This window comes from Lissotriton vulgaris, chromosome 7 (assembly GCF_964263255.1).
Source record: "Lissotriton vulgaris chromosome 7, aLisVul1.2, whole genome shotgun sequence".
Classification (NCBI taxonomy): Eukaryota; Metazoa; Chordata; class Amphibia; order Caudata; family Salamandridae; genus Lissotriton; species Lissotriton vulgaris.
The window spans coordinates 159,768,195-159,793,739 of NC_141695.1; the positions used below are offsets into that span (position 1 = coordinate 159,768,195).

Consider the following 25,545-nt stretch of genomic DNA (forward strand, 5'->3'; position numbering starts at 1 on the left):
TGGAGTACTGATGGATGTATCTCCCACTCGTGCATTTGGTGGCTGTGCCTGCTGAGCAGGTCCGCCATCTGATTGTCCTTGCCTGGGAGATGTTCTGCCATGAGGAAAATGTTCCTCTGAATGGCCCACTTCCACATGCTCTGAGCCAGATGAGACAGCTGCGGAGAGTGTGTGCCCCCCTGCTTCTGAATGTAGTACATGGCCGTCATGTTGTCCGTCCGGATCAACACGACCTTGTTGCACAGATGTGCTTTGAATGCCTTTTAGGCCATGAAGATCGCCATCAGTTCCAGTATATTGATGTGCATCTTCCTTTGCTGTAGCGTCCATAGTCCCTGCACCATGTATTGAGTACATGAGCTCCCCATCCCTGGAGAGAAGCGTCCGGATAATCTGCGGCACAGGCTCTTGAAACGGTCGGCCCTTGCAAAGGTTTTGTGGGTTCCACCAATGCAGAGAGTTGTATGCCCGACCGCTCACCAACACTAGGTCTTTCAACTGCCCGTGAGCCTGAGTCCAGTGACGTGCTAAGCACTCCTGAAGCGGACGCATATGTAGTCTCGCGTGTGGGACTATGGAGATGCAGGAGGCCATCATGCCTATCAACTGCATGAACACTCTTGCTGGAAGCGAGTGTTGAGGTCTGAATCTTTGGATCAGCGACCGAATGCTGTTGACTCTCACTGAACTCGGCTGCGCTGTGGCCGCCAGAGTGTTTATGGTCGCACCCAGATACTGCCGTATGTGGGCGGGCTGGAGATGGGATTTTGGGTAATTCAGTGAGAACCCCAGATCGTGCAGAAGGTGAATGGTGTGGGACACGTGGGTGGCGCACTGCTGGGCCGACTTTGCCTGAATGAGCCAGTCGTCCAGATAGGGGTAGACGTGGATGTTCTGACGTCTCAGATGCGCTGCCACCGTCGCTAGGCACTTTGTGAAAACCCTGGGCGCTGTGGTGACCCCAAAAGGCAAAACCTTGAACTGGTAGTGCTGGTTTTGTTTGGTGAACCTGAGGTACTTTCTGTGTGAAGGATGCAGTGGAATGGGAAAGTACGCATCCTTGAGGTCCAGAGTTGCCAGGAAGTCCCCTTGCTGAAGCAGTGGGAGAACCTGCTGCAGCGTGAGCATATGGAAATGTTCTGACAGAATGTAAAAGTTGAGAGGTCTGAGGTCTAGGATGGGCCTGAGGGATCCGTCCTTCTTTGGAATTAGAAAGTACAGGGAGTAAACTCCTGTACCTCTTTCCTGCGGGGGCACGAGCTCTATTGCTCCTTTTTGCAGCATGACGTTGACTTCCTGCTGCAACAAGTGCAAGTGCTCGCCGGACATAGGACGGCTCCTTGGGGGTATGATGGGTGGAGTGGATGTGAGCTCCAGACAATAACCATATTGGATAAGAGATCTGACCCACCTGTCCGTGGTGATGGACTTCCACACGGGCAGGAACTGCTGGAGTCTCCCCCCGACCGGTGTTGCGTGGTCGGGGGGCAGTGACAAGGCGTCACTGTTTGTTGGCGGTGGAGGACCTGGAGCTGTTATTACCACGTCCTCTGCCTTTGACGTTGTTGCCACGGTATCCACCCAGACCCTTGTTGGTATAGGAAGGTTGGGTGTTACTTTTATAGAATTGCTTCGACTGTGACAGTTGACCCCTCGAGGTGCCTCTATTATTGGAGCGACGAAAGGAACCACCCCGAAACTGCTGGGACTGCAAGGCACCCATAGACTTTGCAGTGTCGGTGTCCTTCTTCATTTTCTCGAGGGTGGTATCAACTTCTGGGCCAAACAGGTGGTCTGGGTTGACAGTTTGGTTCAAGATGGTAGTTTGAATGTCTGGTTTGAAACCGGATATTCTGAGCCATGCATGTCTACGAAGTAGAACGCTAGTGTTAATTGCTCTTGAGGCGGTGTCAGCCACATCCAGAGCGCACTTAATTGAAGCATTGGTGATAAGCTTCCCCTCCTGTACCAACATTTCTGCTGCTTCCTTATACTGATCGGGTAAGTGCTGTAAAAGGGTCTCTAGAGTGTCATAGTGTGCCCTGTCGTAACGCGCAAGCAGCGCCTGTGTGTTGGCTATGCGCCATATGTTGGCTGCCTGCGCAGCAACTCGTTTCCCCGAAGCCTCAAATACTTTTGATTCCTTGTCTGGGGGAGGAGCATCACCCGTAGTTTGTGAGTTGGCTCTTTTGCGTGCATTGGAGACAACCAGGGAATCTAGAGGCAACTGTCCTTTGATGTACGTTGGATCAGTGAGCGCTGCCTTGTACTTCTTGTCGATATGTGGGTTGATGACTCTTGCTCGGGTGGGCTCCTTGAAGACTTCAGGCGCATGTTTCAACACCCCTTTTAGCATTGGCAAAGTCTTTACAGTTTTTTCAGCGACTGAAAAGGTGTCAAAAAGAAAATCGACGTCTACTGGATCAGCATGGAGATCGACGTCATGATTGGCTGCCGCCCTTTCAATTAGAGCATTGAAAGCTGCAGAGTCTTCTGTTGGGGAAGTCTTGGCTGAACAAAGCTGAGGCTCCTGCCCTGAATGCGGGTCCCAAGGGTCGCCACCAGCAGACCATGGCTCAGTCACATCTTCTGGGTCTGAGTAGACTGGATAGGAATACTCATCCTCGTTGTTTCCATCACCCTCCTCTACATTAGAATGAGTGGGTGAAAGTTCATGGCCTTGTGGTGATACAGGCTCCATAGGGGCAGAGGCACCAGCAGAGTCCATCTTTTTCTTAAGTGGAATTTGGAAATGCTCCAATGCTGGTTCAGGGGTGATCCTCCTTTTAAGGAGAGAGAGCTTGCCTGTGTTGGCGTCGATGATCACTTCTCGACGCTCTTCTTCTGCCAGCGGTTGGTGGCGTGGGCTTGGAACCACCAACGATGCCTTCGGCGTCGAAGATAACTTCACGGGCACTCCGGCCCCAGGTTTCGCTGTGAAAGCCTTCGGCGCTGTTTTTGGCGGCAACGTGAACAGAATCGGCGTCTTTTAGTTGCCCTTGAGCTTGGTTCCACTGCCGTGCTAAGCATTCCTGTAAGGAACGCATGTGAAGCAGAATATGAGGGACAATGAATATGAAGGACGCCATCATGCCTATAAGCTGCATGAACACTCAAGCTGGCAGGGAGTGTGGATTTGAAATCTTTGAATGAGAGACTGTATGGTGGCTATCCTGGCTGGGTTTGGATATGCCTTCGCCACTGAGGTATCTATTGTTGCTCCCAGATACTGTTGTATGTGGGAGGGTTGTAGATGTGATTTTGGGTAGTTTATGGAAAATCCGAGACTGTGCAGTAGCTGGATTGTTTGAGACGTATGGCTTGCAAACTGTGCGTATGAGTTGGCTTTTATGAGCCAATCGTATAGGTAGGGGAACACATGGATGTGTTGCCTTCTGAGGTGTGCTGCTAATACTGCTAGGCATTTTGTAAAAACCCTTGGTGCTGTAGTTACCCCGAAAGTGAGAACTTTGAATTGATAGTGGCGACCTTCTATTGTGAACCTGAGGTATTTCCTGTGAGCTGGATTTATAGGGATGTGAAAGTAAGCATCTTTGAGGTCTAGTGTAGCAAGAAGTCGCCTTGCTGGAGTAGTGGGAGTACCTTTTGTAGAGTGATCATATGGAAATGCTCTGGGAGTATGTATTGGTTCAGAGGTCTGAGGTCCAATATTGTTCTGAGGGATCCGTCTTTTTTGGGAATGAGGAAGTATAGAGAGTATACTCCTGTCGCTTGATGTTGGAATGGGACTGGCTCTATGGCACCCTTTTCCAGCATAGATAGCACCTCTTGCTGTAACAGCGTGATGTGTTCTTTGGACATTGGATGGTGTTTGGGCGGTATGTTGGGTGGAGTAGAAGTGAGTTCCAGGCAATAACCATACTGGATAGTTTGTCTCACCTACCTATCTGTGGTAATGGCGTTCCAGACTGGTAGGAATTGTGTTATTCTGCCTCCGACTGGTGTTAAGTGGTCTGGAGGGAGTGTGAACAAGTCACTGTTTGTTGGCGGTGGAGGCTCTGGTGTTATTACCACCGCGTCCTCTGCCCTTGTTATTTTTTCCTCTATACCCCCTCTATTGGAACCTCTATTAAAGGTGCCTTGTGGTAATTTTAAATGATGAAGAGGTTTGGGATGCGTTGCCTCTGCCTGAGCCTCGAAAAGAGGAGCGACGAAAGGAGCTCCTGGACTGTTGGAATTGAAGTGCACCCATGGACTTAGCGGTGTCAGTATCTTTTTTCATCTTTTCTAAGATGGTATCAACAGCAGGGCCAAACACGAGATCCTGGTTAATGGGTTGATTGAGTATAGTAGATTGGACTGCACCAACCAAACAGGAGGAGGCATCGCCATCGTCCATAAGAACACCATCCGCATCACGACCAGTTCCGACGACAACCTCGCTTCCGTCGAACACCTCCACTTCCAGATTCACACCGACCACAAAACCACACTCAGAGGCACCCTCATCTACAGACCGCCAGGACCCCGCACACAATTCAGCGAAGACATCGCTGACTTAATCAGCCGACATGCCCTCCCCTCCGAGAATTACATTCTACTGGGAGACCTCAACTTTCACCTGGAAAAGAACAACAACAGCAACACCTCCACCCTTCTGGATAACCTGGCCAATCTAGGACTCAAACAACTCGTAGACACCCCCACCCACAACGCCGGACACACGCTCGATCCTATCTTCACCTCCAGCAAACAAATCTCCTTCGATCACACCACGGCACTCCATTGGACGGACCACAGCTGCGTTCACTTCAACTACAAAAAGTCCATGACCCACAACCCCCCACTACCTATCCCGCGAAGAAACTGGAACAAAATCACCACCGAACAACTCTTCACATCGCTTCACCAAAACCCCCCCACCAAATCATCGGGACCCAAACCAAGCAGCCACTAACCTCACCCAATGGATCACCCACAGCGCTGACGATCTTGCACCCTTGAAAAACCATCTAATCAAGCAAGGTAGCAAAAAAGCCCCCTGGTTCAACGATGACCTCAAGAAATCAAAGAAGCTCTGTCGTACTCACGAGAAAGCCTGGAGAAAAAACCCAACCACCGACAACCTAGCCACCTTCAAGAACGCCACCCGCAAACACCACCAACTAATCAGATCCACCAAGAAATCAGCATTCAAGGATCTACTTCACAACAATACCCAAAACAGCAAGGAACTATTCAACATCGTCAAAGAATTCACTAACCCCACCGCCGGCACCAACGACATCTCTCCCTCCCAAGACCTCTGCGACTCTCTATCCTCATTCTTCCACAACAAAATCGCCGAAATACATAACAGCTTTGAAAACCAGGCTGAAGACCTGTCCACTCCACCCATCTCCGATCCAACACCGTCCCCTAACAACCTTTGCGCCTGGAACCCAATCTCCACCGAAGACACCATCCGCCTGATGAACTCCATCCTCTCAGGATCGCCAACCGACCCATGTCCCCACCACATTTTCAACAAAGCAGGATCCATCATCGCACCCCATCTCCGCGATGTCATCAATTGCTCCTTCAACTCCGCCACCTTCCCGGAAATCTGGAAACATGCCGAACTCAGCGCCCTTCTGAAGAAACCCACAGCAGACCCCACCGAAATTAAGAACTACCGCCCCATCTCACTCCTCCCCTTCCCCTCCAAAGTCATTGAGAAAGCCGTCAATAGCCAGCTATCCGCCTTCCTCGAATCCAATAAATCCCTCGACCCTTCACAGTCCGGCTTCCGAGCCAAACACAGCACCGAAACCGCTCTCATCGCAGCAACAGACGACATTCGTACACTACTGGACAACGGAGATACAGTTGCCCTCATCCTTCTTGACCTCTCCGCAGCCTTCGACACAGTCTGTCATAGCACCCTCATACAACGACTCAGCAACGTCGGAATACAAGGAAAAGCACTGGAATGGATCATATTGTTCCTCGCCGGAAGAACCCAGAGAGTCCGCCTCCCCCACTTCAAATCAGCGGCCACCAAAGTCATTTGCGGCGTACCACAAGGATCATCACTCAGTCCCACCCTCTTCAACGTATACATGAGTCCCCTCGCATCCATCGCACGCCAACACAACCTCAACATCATCTCCTACGCAGACGACACCTAGCTGATCCTCTCCCTCACCAAAGACCCGAACACTGCCAAAACCAACCTACACGAAGGGATGAAAGAAGTAGCCGAGTGGATGAAGAACAGCCGTTTAAAACTGAACTCGGACAAAACGGAAGTCCTCATCTTAGGCTCATCCCCCACAGCCTGGGATGACTCTTGGTGGTCACCAGCCCTGGGAACCGCACCCACACCAACGGATCACGCACGCAACCTGGGCTTCATCCTGGGCTCCTCCCTCTCGATGACCAGACAAGCCAATGCCGTCTCGTCATCCTGCTTCAACATCCTACGCATGCTCAAAAAAGTCTTCCGCTGGATCCCCACTGAAACAAGAAAGATGGTCACCCACGCACTGGTCACCAGCAGACTGGATTACGGAAACACCCTCTACGCCGGAACCACAGCCAAACTACAGAAAAAACTCCAACGCATCCAAAACGCATCAGCCAGACTCATACTGGACATCCCTCGTCAAACTCACATTTCCAACCACCTGAAAGATCTCCACTGGCTCCCCGTCAACAAGAGAATAACGTTCCGTCTCCTCACCCACGCACACAAAGCCCTCTACGACCTAGGACCTGAATGCCTCAATAACAGACTGTCCTTCTACACCCCCACCCGTCAACTTCGATCTTCCAATCAAGCCCTTGCCGCAATTCTGCGCATCCACAGATCCACCATGGGGGGGAAGATCCTTCTCCTACTTAGCGGCCAAGACCTGGAATTCTCTCCCCACCCACCTCCGCCTTACTCAAAACCACCTCTCCTTCAGAAAGCAACTAAAAACTTAGATATTCGATAAGTAAATGCACCCGCCTCCCCAAGCGCCTTGAGACCCTCTGGGTGAGTAGTGCGCTATATAAATCTCTGAACTTGAACTTGACCTTGACCTCATTTTTAAAACCCGAGATGCGGAGCAAGGCATGTCGGCGTAGCAACACACTAGTGTTGACAGACCTAGCGGCTGTATCAGCTGTATCAAGGGCGCATTTTATAGATGCGTATGTGATGAATTTCCCTTCCTGTATTAGGTCATTTGCTTTTTCCCTAAAGGGTTCTGGTAGGTGTTGTAATAATCCCTCCAGTTCATCATAGTGTGCTCTATCATAGCGTGCAAGAAGAGCTTGTGTATTTGCAATTCTCCAGGTATTTGCTGCCTGAGAAGCCACTATTTTGCCTGAGGCTTCTAAAATTTGTGATTTCTTGTCAGGAGGGGGGCATCACCTGTAGTTTGTGAATTTTCCCTTTTCCTGGCATTAGATACAACTAGGGAGTCTAGTGGTAGCTGAGACTTGATGTAGGAAGGTGGATACCTGACTATGGTTACCCCAGATTTTTTGCCTAGTGTTTAGCTGGTTTTCAACTTAGTTAGCCTGGGATCCTACTAATCAGGGCCCCAGGCTATCTGCTCTCACTGTAAAATGGACTCCATGTACTTTAGGTACATCTCCAAATGGATATTGGGTCACCTTATGAGCCCCTGTACAGTGTACTATAGGTACCCAGGGCATAGGTGCATCCAAGGCCTACCAGGGGCTGCAGCATGTATTATGCCACCCCTGGCTGGCCACTCACATTGACACAACTGGCTGATCACTCAGCTGGGGCAAGGTCGTGGAATCACCCCTTGCTTAGATATAGTATACCTATATCTAACCTTATATCTAGACACATATACACCTATAAATCACTCCTATGACAGGCCCTAACAATCCTGGAGGCAGAGTGCTTCGTTTTATGTGAGATGGTGCTCTAGCATGAGCTGAGCCTGTCTGCAGCTTTCGGAAGCATGTCCTTATAGCTGTTCTAGGATATTGCCATACCATATACTCTTAAGTGCATTATGAACCTCGCGGTTAAATGCTAACTCTGGTTTGGCTTTATCAAAACATGTCGAGTAAGGGGTCATACGATTTGGAATACTACCCACTCGCCATTTCTGGCGATGGGGGTAGCATTCCACACTTCTAGAGGGAGAAGACCTGTTGTTCCTACTATTCCCGGTTAAAGTTAACCAGAGCCTCAGCATCACAAAATGGATGCTGCTGCCACAGACACAAGTCTGACCTCCTGCTGCTGGGGGTCCTTCCAAGGAGGGAGGCTTGGCCAATAGGTTTCCTGCCTTGGGAGGTGCTAGCACCACACCAGACAGGGTTTTGTGTATTGGGGCAGGGAGGGCTGAAAGAAATGAGACACTGCTTGGGGCACACAAGGTGTCCCATGCATGGTCCAGTTCAAACCGGTGCTGGGGCACTCTAGCCCCAGCTCTGGTTTGAAACTGGACAAAGGGAAAGGGGTGTATTCACCCCCTTCCCTGGTCCCACCTATAGGAAGAACCTATCAGGTAAACCAGCCCCTAGATTTGGTATATAGGGAGGAGCTGAGTCCCAAGACTTTAGAATAATCCTGACTGAAACTCTGAATCGAGACTCTGGACCTTCGACGATCTACTTTGCAAGAAGACGACTGAAGAATCTCCCTTGTGGTCAAGGAGTGACCACCCTGCACAAGAAGGCACCATCCAGCGATCAACGGCTTACTTTGTCGACGCTCCCGCCGGAGCCCGAGCACAGAGCCTGACGAGAACCGGACTTCCAGACATCCAACAGCCGAGCTGAGACCCGTGGAGGCAACGCGAGACGTAGGACCGGCCATCTTGAAAAGTATGCGACTTGCTAATTGTGCAGCACCCGAGGCACCCTCGAAGCTGTGCATTGGGGATTGAGAAGCCCCACCCCCGAGCATCATCTGCACTGAAGATCAGCCCTTCACACTCCACGAGTTCTGCGTGGGGCCCTTCTGCACTTTCCTGCTTGACGCATCTGCCCGGTCACTTGCCCGTTGGCTAGTGGCCATCTTGGCGACAAACCTTTGAATTTACACAGCTGGCCTGGTTGCTCCAGACTGGCCCTTGCTTCCCTCAAAAGAAGCAGCCCCTCAGACCTTGCTGGTCCGAGTAAGAAGCCAACTTTGTTTCCTGCGTGGGTTGCCTTTGCCAAGGAATATTGACTCCAATCCTGAAGCCGACACCGCCGACAGCAAGAGCCTTCGTGGGACAGTCCGTGCCTGACTCCTGGTCGTCGTTGACGCCTCCTGGTCCACGTGGCTGCAGAGACAAGCTTCACGACAGCACCTGATTGCTTTGCGACATCGCCTGGTTCCTTACTGGTCACTGGCTAGTGACCCAGACTCTGTCCCCTCTGCTTTCAGGTCCTCTTCATCTTCGATCCACCCTTGGATTCACCCGGACACATCTCTCTGGTCGCCTGCAGCACCTTTCTTCCAGGCTCCATAGGATTCGACGACGAAACCCGACACACTTTGACACCTATGCACCCGCTTCCTGTGGGTGAGGTAACGAGAGTACTCCGGTGCTCCTGTGGGTATTGACTATCCAACTGTCTAAGTTTCAAGTAACTTTCACAGAGTTCAGTCAGAAGTGCCCTAAAAGAACAAGTTTCCATCTTTTACGTTCCCATTCGTTCTCTATGGTAACCTGCGTGTGTGTTTAGACATTGCACATGCATCCCGTGGGCCTCCTGCTTCCTAACTCTTGGTAGCTCAGCGTAGGCCCAGCGATTCCCTAGGTCCTAGGCCTATTCACTTTCCGTGTAGTGGTCCTTATACCACTATTTTAGTATATGGTTTAGCGTGCCCCTAGAGCCCTACTGTATTTTGTGCAACTTACTGTATTTTAATTGAATATCTTGTATTGTGCTTGTGCCTCTGACCTCATAAAGAGTTCAGAGGGTTTGTCTAGAAATAAATGACATATATTTTATATATATCCTGTGTGGTGTCCTTTCATTTGGTATTAAAGGGGTTACAAATGGTAAAACATCTGGCTTCACATGCCCTCTTGAGTTTAGCCTAAGACTGCTTTGTCTATGCTACCACTAGGATAGCTGGTCTATAAGGTTGACTTTACAACCATCACCATAAGGGTTGTTTGGACTGGTGCAAGGTGCTCACTAGAATAGTGATCATCATATACCAGGCCAACTTCTTACACTTAATATAAGAGAGGTCTGTAGGGGCTGGTTTATATTTCTTTTCAATTCTAGGATTGAGGACACGCGCCCTGGCTATGTCTTTAAAGATGTCTGGTGCATGCTTTAGTACTCCCTTCAGCATAGGGAGTATACGTACACTCTTCTCTGATGTTGGGAAGGTGTTAAATAGGAAATCCTCCTCTACAGGGTCAGTGTGCATTTCTACACTATGATACGGAGCTGCTCTGTCAAGTAGCTGGTTAAAAGCGACAGTGTCGTCAGTAGGAGATAGCTTTGTGGGGTATGTCGAAGGATCGGGTATGGGTTGTGTATCATCTGGGTCATCAGGGTCATTCTGATCGTCCCATGTTTGATCTTGGTTTCCTTGATTATCAGGGTCTATAAAATCCTGTTGAGGATCTACACCCATGTCTTCTCCCTCATCATAATGAGGTGGTGTAGGAGAATATTGAACATAAGGCATGTCAGGAGTGAAAGGAGGAGTCGTGAAAGGTCTTGAAGGGGATGTCCCAAAATCCTTTTTCTTAGGAGGAACAGGAGAAGGAGCTTCAATTTCCAGTCTTCCCTTGTTTTTATTATGAACTGATATGTCCTGTATCAGGGTCTATATACAGTCTATTTTGTTCTGGGTTCACTGGATCAGGATGAAAAAGTTCTTCTTCTTCTGTACGTGGGTTTGGCGCAGATGGTTTTGGATCGGTCGCTTGTTTGTTTTTATTTTTCTGTTGAGATTTTTTCAGCTCGACGTCCTCTGTCGGCTCGACGGCCTTGTTTGACTCGATGACCTTCTTCGGTTCAACTGGCTTTTTTCGGGTCGACTGCCTTTTTCGGCTCTCAGTGTTTTTTCGGCTCGACAACCTTTTTCGGTTCGACTGCCTTCGGCTCGGCGGCAGTCTTCGGATCGACTACTTTCTTTGGGTCGATTTCCTTCTTTGAGTCGATGACCTTTTTCGGGTCGACGATCTTCTTTGGCTCGACGACCTTCTTTGTGTTGACAGTCTTCTTTGGGTCGACGACCTTCGGGTCAACAGTGTTTTTCGGATCTACGACCTTCTTCGGGTCGGCGGCCTTTTTCGGGTCGACGACTTTTTTAGTGTCGGCGCCCTGTCTCAGCTCTGAGGCCTTTTTTGAGTCGATGGCCTTCTTGGGAAGTGTTTTGCTCGATCGCGGGGTACCGGAAGGCTTGGGTATAGTCTTTGGATCCCAGCCGGAAGGCGGGGCTTCTGAAGCGGTGTTTCGGTCGCGGCTAAGGCTTTTGGGCGATGCTTTGACCGGAGCCTTGTCTGCAGGTGGAGGCTAGGTAGGGGCTTTGGTACTCACTGTTTGCCCCGGTGGGATGTCATAATCGGAGTCCGACTGGTCTTTGACTGTGACGAGCTCTAGGTCGGAGCCCGCTGCCTCTGGGAGTTCATGTTAGTCGACGAAAATGTTTTCCGGTTCAGGAGCCTGTAGATGCATCTCTTGTCGAGCAGCTCTTCAGTTCCGGATGGTTTTCTTCGACCGGAACTGAGCACAAGCTGGACAGTTTTCTTCATTGTGCTCCGGAGATAGGCACCTATTGCATACAGTATGCTTATCGCTAAGTGACAACTTGGATCGACATTGTGGGCATCTTTTGAACGGGGTCCTTTCCATCAGCAGGAGGTCGACGTGGCGTCGAAAAGGCCCAACGGCCCGCGTCGACTACCAGATATAGATGGAAAAAGTTGTTGAGTCGAGGGGTACGAGCGGAAACAATACCGTCGAAAGTGTGAAGTTCTTGGCCATGGAAAGTTGGAAAACTTCGGTTTTGAAGTTGGAGTTGTCGAAGTGCATCCGAACCCAATGGCGGAGAAGAACAATCTGAAGATGGAGAAGATGCCCATGCGCACTGTAGTCCAGGGGAGGAGTCACCTATCTCGTGATACTTCGAAGACTCTTCCAAGACAACAAGGTGCAAACATCCGGACCCCACACTAGGCGGCGACCTATGCTAAGATATGAATTCAGCAGCCCACATGCCTCGAACAAACATATATATATATATATATGTTTGTTCGAGGCATATATATATATATTAAAAAAATAAAAATAAACTAGCGACCCACCTGTGTGTCCAGGAAGATAATTCTCTCCTGAGTGATAAAGAAGTCAATGCCGCTTGTCTGGTTGCCCGCTCTCTCCTTCATCTCTTGGCTCTGGGCCCTGAACACATAACTCCTGTTGAGGGGTGGAAGAACACAGAAAACAGGATTAGTATAAACCAGCTCTGAGGCATCTGTTCCATTACTACCATGGCAATGGCATAAAGCACTGGCTTTCCACTTAATCAAGAGCATACCCAGCTTCTGGAATTCCTAATATTCTATAGCCAAAGGTACAGAGACTCCCAGGGCAGAAGGCAACTCCTTCTGGCAGCAGATTTTCTCAGAGATTCTCAAGGGCAATGACCCCAAGGTAGAGGGCAAGGAATATTGGCATCAAATATAGTGCCTTTGGGATACACTAGAAGCAAATCTTTAAGTCTTTTAAAAAGAAGGCCCACAGCAAAACTAGTTTGTACAGTAAACACCTTTCTGGAAAACAAAGGGTTGCAATTTCCAAGCACTAGACTGAGTAAGACCGGGAACTCTAGACCCTGTAGGATTGAGCAGCACACACACATATTGCTCTGTCAGACTTCAACCCTTCAAAAACAGTCCAATCCCACAAGCAATTTAAGAAAGGAATAGCAGGCTGAGACCTTTGATCCTCCTCAGGGACGTTGGCAGACAGGAGAGACATCATGGTTGATTTGCCAGTGCCTTGGAGCCCTAGGACTCCCACTACAAGCACGTCCGTCTGATCGAGCAGGAACTGGGGAAAAACAAGCAGAAATCAAACACATGAATGAGGCTATGGCAGGTCTCCATGTTCATAAGTAAGGAAAAATGCATCAGTGTGTCAGTAAGTGACTGCTAAGGGTTTAATAGAAGGAACAGCTCTGAGTCAGGATGCATTGACAGTAATAAGTGAGACTCTGTAAATGAACAGATATGTTGCAGGCAGATCTAAGGTGCAACGTGTGAGCTGTACTTTGACGTTAGCACTGGTAGAGCAGACGTTTTTTTCAGATCAAGATTAAGATTGACTGATACAGGTATGCCGATCGTCTTATTGAAATACAAAAGAGTGCTGTAGATTAGGTGTGGGCAATATATTCTTCTCTACCCACTGAGTTGGTGAAGTTTTGGCCACTCCATGTTATGCTTGTAATGCGGAGTGCAAGCCAAATTCTGCAAACACCGCATGGCGGAGTTTCTTCTTGCGCATGGCTCACCAACTATAAATTGGCGAGTGAGAGCACGATTTTTGGTTGCTAGGAGGGCACCAGGCAAGACTTCTCCAATGGAGGTCAAGCCCGTTTGCGGCCAGAGAGCTGCCGCTCAAGTAGAAAATCTACACAAATTGCAGCAAAATTAACTCAAGAAGCTATGCCCTCTGGCACACAGCGTGGTGCCATTTCTGCTGATTTTTCAGTGCAGAACAAGCTCCCGTCATTTCATCCCAGCACAATGTGCCTTTTTCCACCCATTAGTAGAATTTCACAGAATCTAGCTAAGAAAAAGAGTACTGTACAAACATTTCAAAATAAAGTGCAGCAGTTATGAAAGCCCTTGTTCTGTAATTCTGTGTGATGAAAAAAAATAGTTTAATATGATAAAAACAAACCAGAACACTTCACTTGGTGATGTGCAGATGATAAATATGTTTGCTGAAACCCAATTTCCACCGATTGTTTAAACACTATATAGTTTTAGAAGTAAAGCTGCATGTTAGTGGGAAAGGTTTTGGCCATTTTAATGGAAAATGTGCTGTACATAAAAGACAGTGGGCTCCCACCTCATGCTTTAGTAATATATTAATTAAAAGTGAGTTTTTAAACATGAACTGAGAAACATTCCTGCCCCTGCCCTGATGGCAATGCTATTAGAAAACCAATAGGCAAGTCAGGGCTCATGTGTACCCTATATGTGGGCTAGATTCTTATCCGCTTCGGTGCGTCGGATGGCCCCCGGCCGTCTGACGTCATAGTGGGCGTGTGTGCGGAGGACGGCCCCTGGCCATCCGAACCTCACATGCGTGGAATTCTCCCACACCGTGGGGGAATTCCAGACGCAGAGAAGCAGTTATTATGCATGGAGGAAACATTTAGTCTACTACATCAAACCAAAGCGGTCTTTTTGTACAGCAGGAATGCTGAACTCACATATTGGAAGGTGCTCTCATGTGATAATGAAAAAAAAGGTGTCTCTACAAAAATAAAATATTAGCCCAAGACTACATGATGAGATTAGTATATGGGTCAAGTACATTACAGTTAGGTCGAACAGAATATTCAAGTTACTAGACCTGCAGGCCTAGTAAAATTTTTAGAGGCCTGATTTTCTACAAATGAACAAATTTACCACTAATAACTGACAAAGAAAACAAAGATTTAAAATAGAATGGTTACATGTGCACACAGTCAATATATTGGAGATGTGGTGAACCAGAAGCCATATGCCTCATATCCCAGTGATCTTTATTTAATACGACCATTATGACATCACATGAGTACAATCATTGAACACTGCAGATACTTGAGGAAGATCTTCAATAGAACAGTATGAAAATCACTGCAAAGTAGTAGTCCGCAAAAAGAAAAAACTGCCAGCAGCACAACATCTATTCAGTCGATAAAACAAATGGCAATGTCTTTTGGTACAGCTGTGTTCAATTCCCAAAACTAAAATGGAAAGGGTGCTGCTCAAGACGGAGGTGCGTTGGCAGACTTGTGCAAAGTGTTCAGTACTGCAGTAGCGAGTGTGCTGCACAGTCGTAATGCTATGCTTTAACAATGCTGCTGGTTGGCTGCAGTTCTGGAATGGCAGGATTGCTACAGGATTGTGGAGTTAATTGTCAGCGCCATGGATAGGTCCCAGTGATATAGTGTAGTGCTGTATAGTAGGATTAAAGAGCATTTGCCGATGTGCAGTCAACAGTAGTAGGAGAGCAGCGGGAGCAGCTCTGCTGGATTAAGATGCACTGGTTGAAATGCTGGTGGCCCCAATATGGAATTGCAGAAGCTGCTGATTGGAATACTTAAGGTGCACTGCCAGAGTTCAATAGACATGGGACAAAGGCGGATAGCAAGTGGCACAAATCTGCTCAGTAATTAGGAATGACTTATATTTGTCAGGTTTTTGAGCATCCTACAATGATGTCTTAGAACAAAAACCTACAATATGGGGCTACAGGCAACTCATTTTGAGTAATGGGCTGAAAAAGGGAAAGATTTTCCTACAAGTCAGGCACCATGCTTACAGAGATGCTCTAGACAGAGTGCAGTGAACATTTACAACTTTGCCCAGAACTCTGATTGCCACTCAAACTAAGCCAACATGCAGTGCTTCAACCCAAGTCAACATGCAGTGCTTCAACCTCAGCCAACATGCAGTGCTTCAACCTCAGCCAACATGCAGTGCTTCAACCTCAGCCAACATGCAGTGCTTCAACCTCAGCCAACATGCAGTGCTTCAACCTCAGCCAACATGCAGTGCTTCAACCTCAGCCAACATGCAGTGCTTCAACCTCAGCCAACATGCAGTGCTTCAACCTCAGCCAACATGCAGTGCTTCAACCTCAACCAACATGCAGTGCTACAACCTCAACCAACATGCAGTGCTTCAACCTAAGCCAACATGCAGTGCTTCAACCCAAGTCAACATGCAGTGCTTCAACCCAAGTCAACATGCAGTGCTTCAACCCAAGTCAACATGCAGTGCTTCAACCTAAGTCAACATACAGTGCTTCAACCTAAGCCAACATGCAGTGCTTCAATCTAAGCCAACATGCAGTGCTTCAATCTAAGCCAACATGCAGTGCTACAACCTAAACCAACATGCAGTGCTACAACCTCAACCAACATGCAGTGCTACAACCTCAAACCAATATGCAGTGCTACAACCTCAAACCAATATGCAGTACTACAAACCTCAATGGCACTGTCGCACCAGTTCATCTGGTCGTCCACTAGCTTGATGCTGTGCTTCATCCTTTCGGGAGGCAGAAGCTTTGCCTGGCCAGCCACAGCTGTGGAATAAAAGACAACCCTCGTTTAAAGAGCGGACACGACTGCTGTGCACCCGACAGAACAGCTCTACAGCAGCCATGGTCGCTTCTTTCCTTTACAGACAGACTGCAAGGCATAGAGGGAAAAACCTTTAATAAGTTAGAGGCCCGGAAGGAGAAAGAAGGGCAAAGGATGGGAGAGATTTCCATCTGTCTTGGAAACCTCTCTGAGCCACAAGTGGACTACTGTTACAGTTTAAAGCGTGGAGCATGGGCAAGTGAGAGATCATTTACATGGAAGACAAGGTACTGAAACACCAAAGATGTGAAAGAGCTGTGGGCCTCTCTAATTTGGTCAAAACCTAGTACAACAAGGGATCCACATTATCAACATATGATTTTTACTTTTAAGATCAGATGTCCAACTCAGAACTCATTTCATCCATAAATGAACACCCACTGGGTATGAGCATGTGCCTGAAGGGGCATTTTGCTGTGCAAGATTTCTGCTGTTTTTCATGACAAACAAGTTATTTACCTTTGGTAATGATATATCTGTAAGAGACATACATTAGTTATAGATTCCTTACCTTTGAATTACCCCAGGCGTCAGACTGGATCCGGAGATTTTTTTTTTTAGCAGTACCCCTTAGCGTCGGTAGGTGAAGTCGGTCTACTCCGCGCCTGTCTTTGGCGTCCTGTTCGGTGGAAGGACGTGTCGGTGTCGACTTAGATGCTGCCCCTGCGTGCTGACGTCAGTTCTTTACACGACATTCCACGCCAGAAGCACAGAGACATGCAAGACACAGACCACTGGTGCACAAAACTAGGGCCCTGAAAGGGAGTCCCTTACGCTAGAAGTCAGTTCGCAGAACGGGGAGGATGGGTGGGGCTATAAGGAATTATTAACTAATATATGTCTCATACAGATATAATGTTACCAAAGGTAAGTAACTTGTTCATCTGAAAGAGACCATTAGTTATAGATTTCTTACTTTAGAATAAATACCCCAGCAATGGGTCTGCAAACCAAGTTCACACCAGAAAGTCCTGGAGAACTGAATGGCCAAAGAAGCAGTCTCTCTGAACTTGAATATCCAGGTAGTAATGCTTAGTGAACATGGGGAGTGATGCCCATGTGGCTGCCTGGCAAATGTCACCGAGGGGGACTCCACGTCCCAAAGCAGTAGTAGCAGCCCTTCGCCCTGGTGGAATGGGTGCGCAGCCCTACCGGAGGCTCCTTTTTTGCCAAGGAATAACAGATTTTAATGCAAAGGATGACCCATCAAGAGAAATGGTCATTTTTGGATGGCCCAACACCACCGCATAGGCGGCTCCCTCCTCCATGGCCACGGTAGAAGGAGAAAGCATGCCAAGGACCACTGGCCTCCCCAAACTCCTCTCACCAGTCTGGCTCCTCGAGCTGATCTGCCAAAGGGTCAACACAGCTCTCCCAGTCCTCCTCCCCTTCCTCTGGCTGCCACCCAGGGCGATAGGGAACGCTAGGGGAGAACAGGGGTACAAAAGTACCGGTCGGAACCAGTAACAGCATCAGCCGACGTCGGTCCGGCTCCGCGTCCAAAGCAAGGGAGAGCCCAGGGTTGACGCCTGTTGGGGACACAACCGTGGTCGGAAGTGGCGGAGGCGTCCTCAAAGGTATCGGTGCCGCCGGAGGTGTTGTGAGGTCGGCCGGCACTGAACTAGATTCAGGCCTGGGTGCCTGGGGGCCAAGCAGAGTCTGTGGGGCAAGGAAGGTATGCCGGCAGAGTTGGGCTGCCCACAGATGGTGTGGAGAGCTAAGTAAAATGCACAAAGCTGGGCAGGGGAAGCTCAGAGCCGTTCCAGTAGGCTTCAAGGGGGGAGCCGAAGGGCGACGAACTTCTGCGTCCCATCGGCCGACGGACAGGGAGAAGACGAAGCGCGATGGTGCTTCTTCGCATTTTTCTTGTGCTTCGACTTACCATAAGACGACGATGAGGAGTGCTGATGGTGACTCTGTGACCGGTCCCGCGACCTCCCTCTCGACCGGGACCTTGAGCAGCGCGGAGCTGACTGTCGGGCCTCCAGAAGCTTTCGACACTGCTCCCGTAAAAACTTCGGGTTCAGGTTCGATAGTCGGAGCACTTCGGGTCGTGGTCGCACTCCAGGCAGCAAAAGCACAGTAGTTGCTGGTTAGTCAGTGACTGACATCAGCTTATGACAGGAGTCACAAGGCTTGAAGTCGGTCAGACATTGGGGCATCCCTCCGTGCACCAGGACTCGAAAAAGAAGTCGACAAAAGATGTAAAAAAACACTGGTGAATAAATGACTAAGGGTACCGCTCTCTGCGGATCTGCGCTGGCAGACACAGAAAAAGAAAGAACTAACGTCAGCGCGCAGGGGCGGCGTCTAAGTAGACTCAGCGACGTCATTCTGCCGAACATGATGCCAACGACGGACGTGGAGTCAACCGGTGCCACCTACAAACGCGACGGGGTACTGCTAAAAAAAAGAATCTCTGGATCTAGTCTGACGTCTGGGGGGCAATTCTAAGGTAAGGAATCTATAACTAATAGCCTCTTTCAGATCTTTAGCCTACTACGCAGCAGATGAGAACAAGGTGGCTAATTGAATGCATGCTCTTGACAAACAGACTCTACAGCCTCAGGTATTTCTAAATTCTAATTTGTCCCCCCATTACTTATCCTCAGAGATTGTTTATGCATAGCCCCATCTTAGATTGTCTGGTGCACCTCTTCACCTGCTTCCCCTATTACTTTATCTAATCCACCTAATGTCGAGTCTCACATTTCAATTACTAACTCTACATAGGCTTCCACTGAAAATGCTTAGTTCTAGAGCCGGGATTAGTCCCTTTAAAATGTGAGTGTCTTCATTTCATCCATCATCTGCCCACTTTTCTTTGATGCACACACATTCAATATTCATTCGCTTCTCTTCATAGGACTTGCCCTTTAAACCAATCACTATTTTGGTTGCCCATCTTTCTGCTTTCTCCAGTCAGTCTATATCCTTGGAAAGGTTTAACCTCAAACACCCAACCCCGAGTCACAGAGGCGAACGCTAGTAGAAGATACAGCCTTCCAGGACTGTGCTCAATATCTAAGAAGAGCCATCCGGTACTGGATAAGATATTTCCATATGCGGTCTCAAAAATGAAATATGCCAGAATGATCCTCTAGAACTTTACCATGGTATAACCTTCATTTTCATTGTAGCCAAAACCTGCAGAATTCACACTACACATTGCTTGGGTCCATATGCCCTGCCATTATCAATCAGTGACTTATGTCATTTCAAAAAGACCATATTACACCATTGAAACCACTGCAAAACAGTCAAAGGGACATCTTTTCTTTGGACGCAGGGGTACTAGATATCTATAGAAAGACTGAAGGTGGCTGGATGAGCATACTGCTCACAGTCTCCACAGAGATACCACATCTGTTGTCTTACCCCGCACTGCAGATCACAGGCCACACAGATAAGAAGGGAATGAAAAACTAACTTTTCCCCATGAAATGCAAAGCTGAGGCACAGACGTCAGTCAGCTATATGTCAGACAACCAACTCGACTGGCAGGTGATTCCCTCAGTAGTAGCCGCATGTACGGTCTCTCAGAGGATGCAGCACAAGACGGTTTGTGAGAAAACACATTCTACATCGCCAAAAGATCCTAAAATGAGCAATCACACCTCAGTGCAAACACTTCTGGTGCAAACTTAAGTTCTGAAGCAGCAGCCACAGTTGTCCACTGCAGCAGTTCGTATCTCCCAGGACAATGTCCCCAAAATGAACCTTTATGTAAGACAGCCTCTCTCCACAGTACCTAGAGAGATGTGCTATTCCAGGATACAGTCACTATTACAAACCAATTAGCATGCATGACCTTCACGATTAAGGTCTGCACTGAGATGAGTCAGAGTCTCTGGGCACTACACACAGGAAACTCTGACAGAGGGAGTAAGTTGGATATTGTAAAGAATTTAATTTAAACACTTGGCATTGTCGTCTTATGGTAAGTCGAAGCACAAGAAGAAGGCGAAGAAGGACCATCGCGCTTCGTCTTCTCCCTGTCCGTCGGCCGATGGGACGCAGAAGTTCGTCGTCCTTCGGCTCCCCCCTTGAAGCCTACTGGAACGGCTCTGAGCTTCCCCTGCCCGCAATTATGGCATCTGTATTCCTAATATATGAAGTACTTTTATTTGCAAATTGACCCAACTCATGGGTATTAATGAGATAGGTCACAATTTGAGACCCATTAGGAATAGCAGCAATCACAGGGATGGTGACCTGCTGGGGTCAGCAGTCCACCATGTCTATGATGGCTTTTTAATAAAGCAACCTTATTTTGTCTGTTTCTTTTTAGGTCTCACCTCTCAATGCGCATGCGCATTGAGCAGAGCGAGACTATAGCGTCTTAAACAGACTTTACCCAACTGGGCGATTTGGTGCTGTGCCCGTGCGCTTTTAGGTCAATGCGCAAGAGCATTGACCTAAAATGCGCGTGCACATCATCAAATCGCCATCTGTTCCCTCAGCCGCACTCCTCCCACACCTTTGAAGTGAAGCTTAGCTTCACTTCAAAGGCCCCTGCTGCTTCACACCCTCCTCGCCGCTCTCCCCGCTCCGCCCCCTCCCCTGCCCGCCGTGTCGCATTTCTCCTCCCCCCTCCCCACAGCAATGCCCTCCGTCTTGTTTTATTTATTTTTTTTAACTCGTTTTCGTTAGGGTTGGTGCTTTACACAATCATCTTTACTATTGGAAGCAGAAAATGAAGTGATAATAAAAAAGCTGTTATGTGCTTCCATCAAGATTAACATTTAGAATAGTTTTAAATGGCTGCTGCTGAAAGCCTAGTTTTCTAACTGAAAAACACCCCAATATATTACCATGGCACTGAGATTCCTTTTGCATCAGTGCATTAAAATATCTAAGTAGATAACGCCACAAGATGTATTCCATATATGCTACATTATTTACCATCCATTACCAAGTAATTTGCCTTCCTTTGTTACGTAATTGTATCAAACCTACCGCACACTGTGGCCTTCCATTACCACCGCAGCTGGGATCGAACCGAATGACAGACAGCCTGACTGGAGCCTCCTCCCGGGCCAGGCAACCAGCCCTTCCTGCGGCATGCTGCACCTCGCCTTACATCATGTACACTCCACGCGCCCACGGGCACTGCCTCGGCTGAGTGGATGCCTGTGGCATCTCTCTGCTATGATTCTTCAAGACTGCAGACACCCACCCCTCAGCTGCCCCCCACCCCACCCATCTCTCTTCCTTCCAGCCCTGCAGTACAATTCAAAAACAGCATTCGCAAGTAGTGCATGGGGCATCAACAGGAATTTTCCAATAAGTTACGTTAATGGCCTTTCAGGCCTCCTTTCTTTGAAATACTGTTTCTCTGTGTGTCTTATTTCTTCAGGTGAAATGTAGAGACTTTTCCTAGCAGCACTTTCATGGTTCTCCGTATCTTCACAGAACGGTAAGGAGTCTGAGATGGCCAGCAGTCACACTCTGTGTATTTGGTTAGTGATTGCCTGCAGTTTCTGTTCTTTGCTGTTGACATTCCTCTTTAAAGGCCACTGCTTTTATAGTCTAGTGAATGAAGGTCATGTGTATGTGTTCAGCAAACCTAACGAACATCTAGAGAGGTGCAGCGTCGCCAGCTCTGCAAAGCACCTCTTATTATGAATTGTATCTGAAATTATCCAGTTTCCATAAATCCACCCATTCACACTTTCATCCATCTCCGTGTGCTGCCACTCCTACCCATCCACCCTCGCATGCAGGCACGCCCATCCAACCATATATTCATCCAAGTATACACCTATCAACTATCAACGTATCCATGCATCCATTCACCCACCCATTCACATTTGAATCCATCCATGTGTGCATCGATCCACCATTACCTCCAAATCCACCTCCACATGCACCACCACATCCACCACCACATCCACCACCACATTCACCATCACATTCACCACCACATCCACCACCACATCCACCACCACATCCACATCCACCGCCACATCCACCGCCACATCCACCGCCACATCCACCGCCACATCCACATCCACATCCAGCCACATCCACCACACCCACCACCACCACATCCACCACACCCACCACCACCACATCCACCACCCCATCCACCACCACCACCACCCCATCCACCACCACCACTGCATCCACCACCACATCCACCACCACCACATCCACCATCACCTCCACATCCACCATGACATCCACCGCCACATCCACCACCACATTCCCCACCACATCCACCACCACCGCATCCACCACCACATCCAACACATCCACCACCACTTCCACCACCACCGCATCCACCACCACCGCATCCACCACCACCACCGCATCCACCACATCCCCCACCACCACCACATCCACCACCTCATCCACCACCACATCCACCACCACATCCACCACCACATCCACCACACCCACCACCATCACTTTCACCACCACATCCACCACCACTTTCAACACATCCACCACCACCACATCCACCACCTCCACCACATCCACCACCTCCACAACCACCACACCCATCACCACCACCACCACATCCACCACCATCACCACCACATCCACTATCACCATCACCACCACATCCACTATCACCACCACCACCACCACCACATCCACCACCACCATATCCCCCAGATCCACCATCACCACGTCTATATGTGTGTGTGTGTGTGTGTGTGGCTCTATGTGTGTGTAGGTGCAAATGCAATGTTCTTGGATTTTCGTCACAATAAAATACATTGAACATAATCTTCACAAAAGTTATTTACAAACGTTTAAGCTACTGCCATTATAAATTACAATAACTTTTAAGTATTAAATATTTACAAAATTAAAAGCCATTGTTATTTGTAATATCAATACATCTAAGTCACGTAAATCCAACACACATTGCATTACAAATGCTATAGGTGTCACATTTGCGAAAGTTAAAACTATTGACATTGTAACTGACAAAGCTATTAATTTTGCTATTTTTAAAACCAACACATAAATAAAAAAAGTGTCATTTACAATACCAATCGCTCAAACTTTCCTCATGCAAGACCTATTGCATTTCCAATGCTTGTTTGTTAATGTAGCCTGTTTCCCTTAAAGAAAAATAGGATGTGCCTAAAAAGAAAGCAATTCACTTTGAAGCATCTTTAAAAAAAAACTTTTTTTTTTTTTGAGTAGGCAGTGGCCTGTAGGACCGCTGCCTTTACGCTTCAAACGTATTTTTTTAAACATTCCCACAGGGAAAGGAGTCTCAGAGGGACCCCTTCCCACTTGCAAATGGGTTACCACAACTTTTAAAATGGTGGTAAAGTAATTACTGTTTTGCAGCCAGAATTCGGTTATACATATATACCAATTCGGTATTCGGAGGGGACTTCCAAAAACGCCTCTTCCAAATACCGAATTGCAAACTGCAATTCAGTAAAAAGTTACTGAATCACATTTTGTACATTTGAAAAAGCATTTTTGTAGTCGCAAATGGCCCAACCAGAGAAACGTTTTGTACATCTGTCCTTAAGCTCCATGTCATTTGGACTGATGGTTTTGCCCCAAAGGCCTCGGTTCACAGCGTCACCAGCACCGGGGGCATTAATACCTGTTCTAACCTCCTGTTCCTCATTATAGCTGCTCACACAGAGGACCACAGTGGAAACAAAGTGGGTTCCAAACACGTTATGAGAGAGACTAAGTACCTGTTAGCGAAGTCTACATACAAAAGCTGAAAGGTCTTAATGCAGGATCAACGTGGCATTAATATGTTCTCATATTCAAGTCTAGGCCGCTGGGTACTTACGGTCCAGCATGCTGCCAGGTGCTGAGGCGCCCATGCCCCGGTTCTGGATCTGATAGACTGGCTGTGTGGGTCGCTGTCCTTCTTTCTCCACCTTGGCTGCAGCTGCAGGGGCTTGGGATGGGCCCTCAGCTGCAGGCAGACCCTTTCCCTCCTCACGGGGTTTCATGAGCACAATGGGCTTCTCCATTGGCGCTGCAGGAGGCGCTGCCGCTGGGGCCTGTTTTGACTGGATGGGGGGGAAAGAAACAGTGTTACCTCAATCAGTACAGATCCTGTGGATGTTAAGATCTCTATGGGTAATTATAGACCCACCAGCTAATATTCAAGGGCTTTAATGCATACACTTATGGAAAAAGATCTGCAGCTCGTCAAAGAAGGTAACCAGCTACCTCAGTTGTTCTTGCCTCACTGCTGTGATCCTGCTTCATGTTTGACATGCGGACAAGGTTTCCCAGGGTTCATTATTATTAAAATTGATTTAGATTTGATTGTTATGTGCATAGTTCTATGTTTTAGGTATGGTAAAGCCATATTTAACATGATCCAAGAATTGCTAGACCTACTGTGTACAGTGAACATAGTGGGCTTTGGATGCCATCTTCAGCCACTGACTTGAGAAACTGTTACTCGCATCCTCGTTCAGCCCAGTACAGTATAATAGTGGCACCATCACAGTGATGTGTGTTAGGGATGAATTCTTCTCCCTACAGGGCTGTCTCTGACATGCACAAAGGACTAGTTCACATCTCAAGACTACATTCAACGATCACACTTATGAAACATCGAAAGAGTTATCTCCTGTTCATTCTATTTATAAAGCAATTCCCTTTTAAATGCATTTTCAGAGGCTTTTATTGGTGCTTGAGTGAAAGTCTGACTTTAAAAGGGATATACCACAGATGTCTCACTTTTTTGTTTGATCTCTAGGGTACCAAAGCCTAGTGACATTGCAAATGTGCATTAACGGGCTATGCTCACTCCACGTTGCCTTTGCATCCGGCAGCCAGGCTGCTGCAGCTTCTCTTCAGACGCCTGTCAGTTCCTTTTCAATTAGCCACTGGCGACTGGAACTCTTCAGAGTGTGACTGGGGTCAGGATAAAAAGGAGTCGCTGCTGTAGTCAATGCCTAATGCCCTTGGCGTCTGGTACAAGAAGCTCAAGCAGGTCTAATATCATACCAGCTCTGAAAATAAGGGCTTGGACAAGAACACTGAAACACCTGGATTCTTGTGTCAGGTAACAACCATCTTGGAAAGGAAATCTAAGGCTTGTTTTGGCTGAGGCTGAATGTTTCCCCAGTGAACAGGGATAACACTTTTGGGGTTACATGGCCAGTTAATCCATTTTGATGATACCCAAGCACAACTCTAGGGATGCATCTCGGGTCTGTCATAAGCACTGCTCTAACTCTAATCTTTTACTCGAAGACCAGCAAACACAGATCTATCTGCTCTTACAGCAA

At 48.0% G+C, this 25,545-nt stretch overlaps 1 protein-coding gene across 2 annotated transcripts in view; it reads right to left on the bottom strand.

The window, feature by feature from the left end:
- SMG9 (SMG9 nonsense mediated mRNA decay factor) overlaps positions 1-25,545 on the bottom strand; it is a 216,611-nt gene that overhangs the window by 102,425 nt on the left and 88,641 nt on the right. For both annotated transcript variants that reach the window (XM_086929855.1, XM_086929854.1), the window contains 4 exons: positions 24,084-24,309; positions 16,148-16,245; positions 12,875-12,987; positions 12,240-12,351 (listed from right to left, as the gene is read on the bottom strand). In XM_086929855.1, the coding sequence (XP_086785981.1) occupies positions 12,240-12,351; positions 12,875-12,987; positions 16,148-16,245; positions 24,084-24,309 (549 nt within the window). The remainder of the gene's footprint in view (positions 1-12,239; positions 12,352-12,874; positions 12,988-16,147; positions 16,246-24,083; positions 24,310-25,545) is intronic.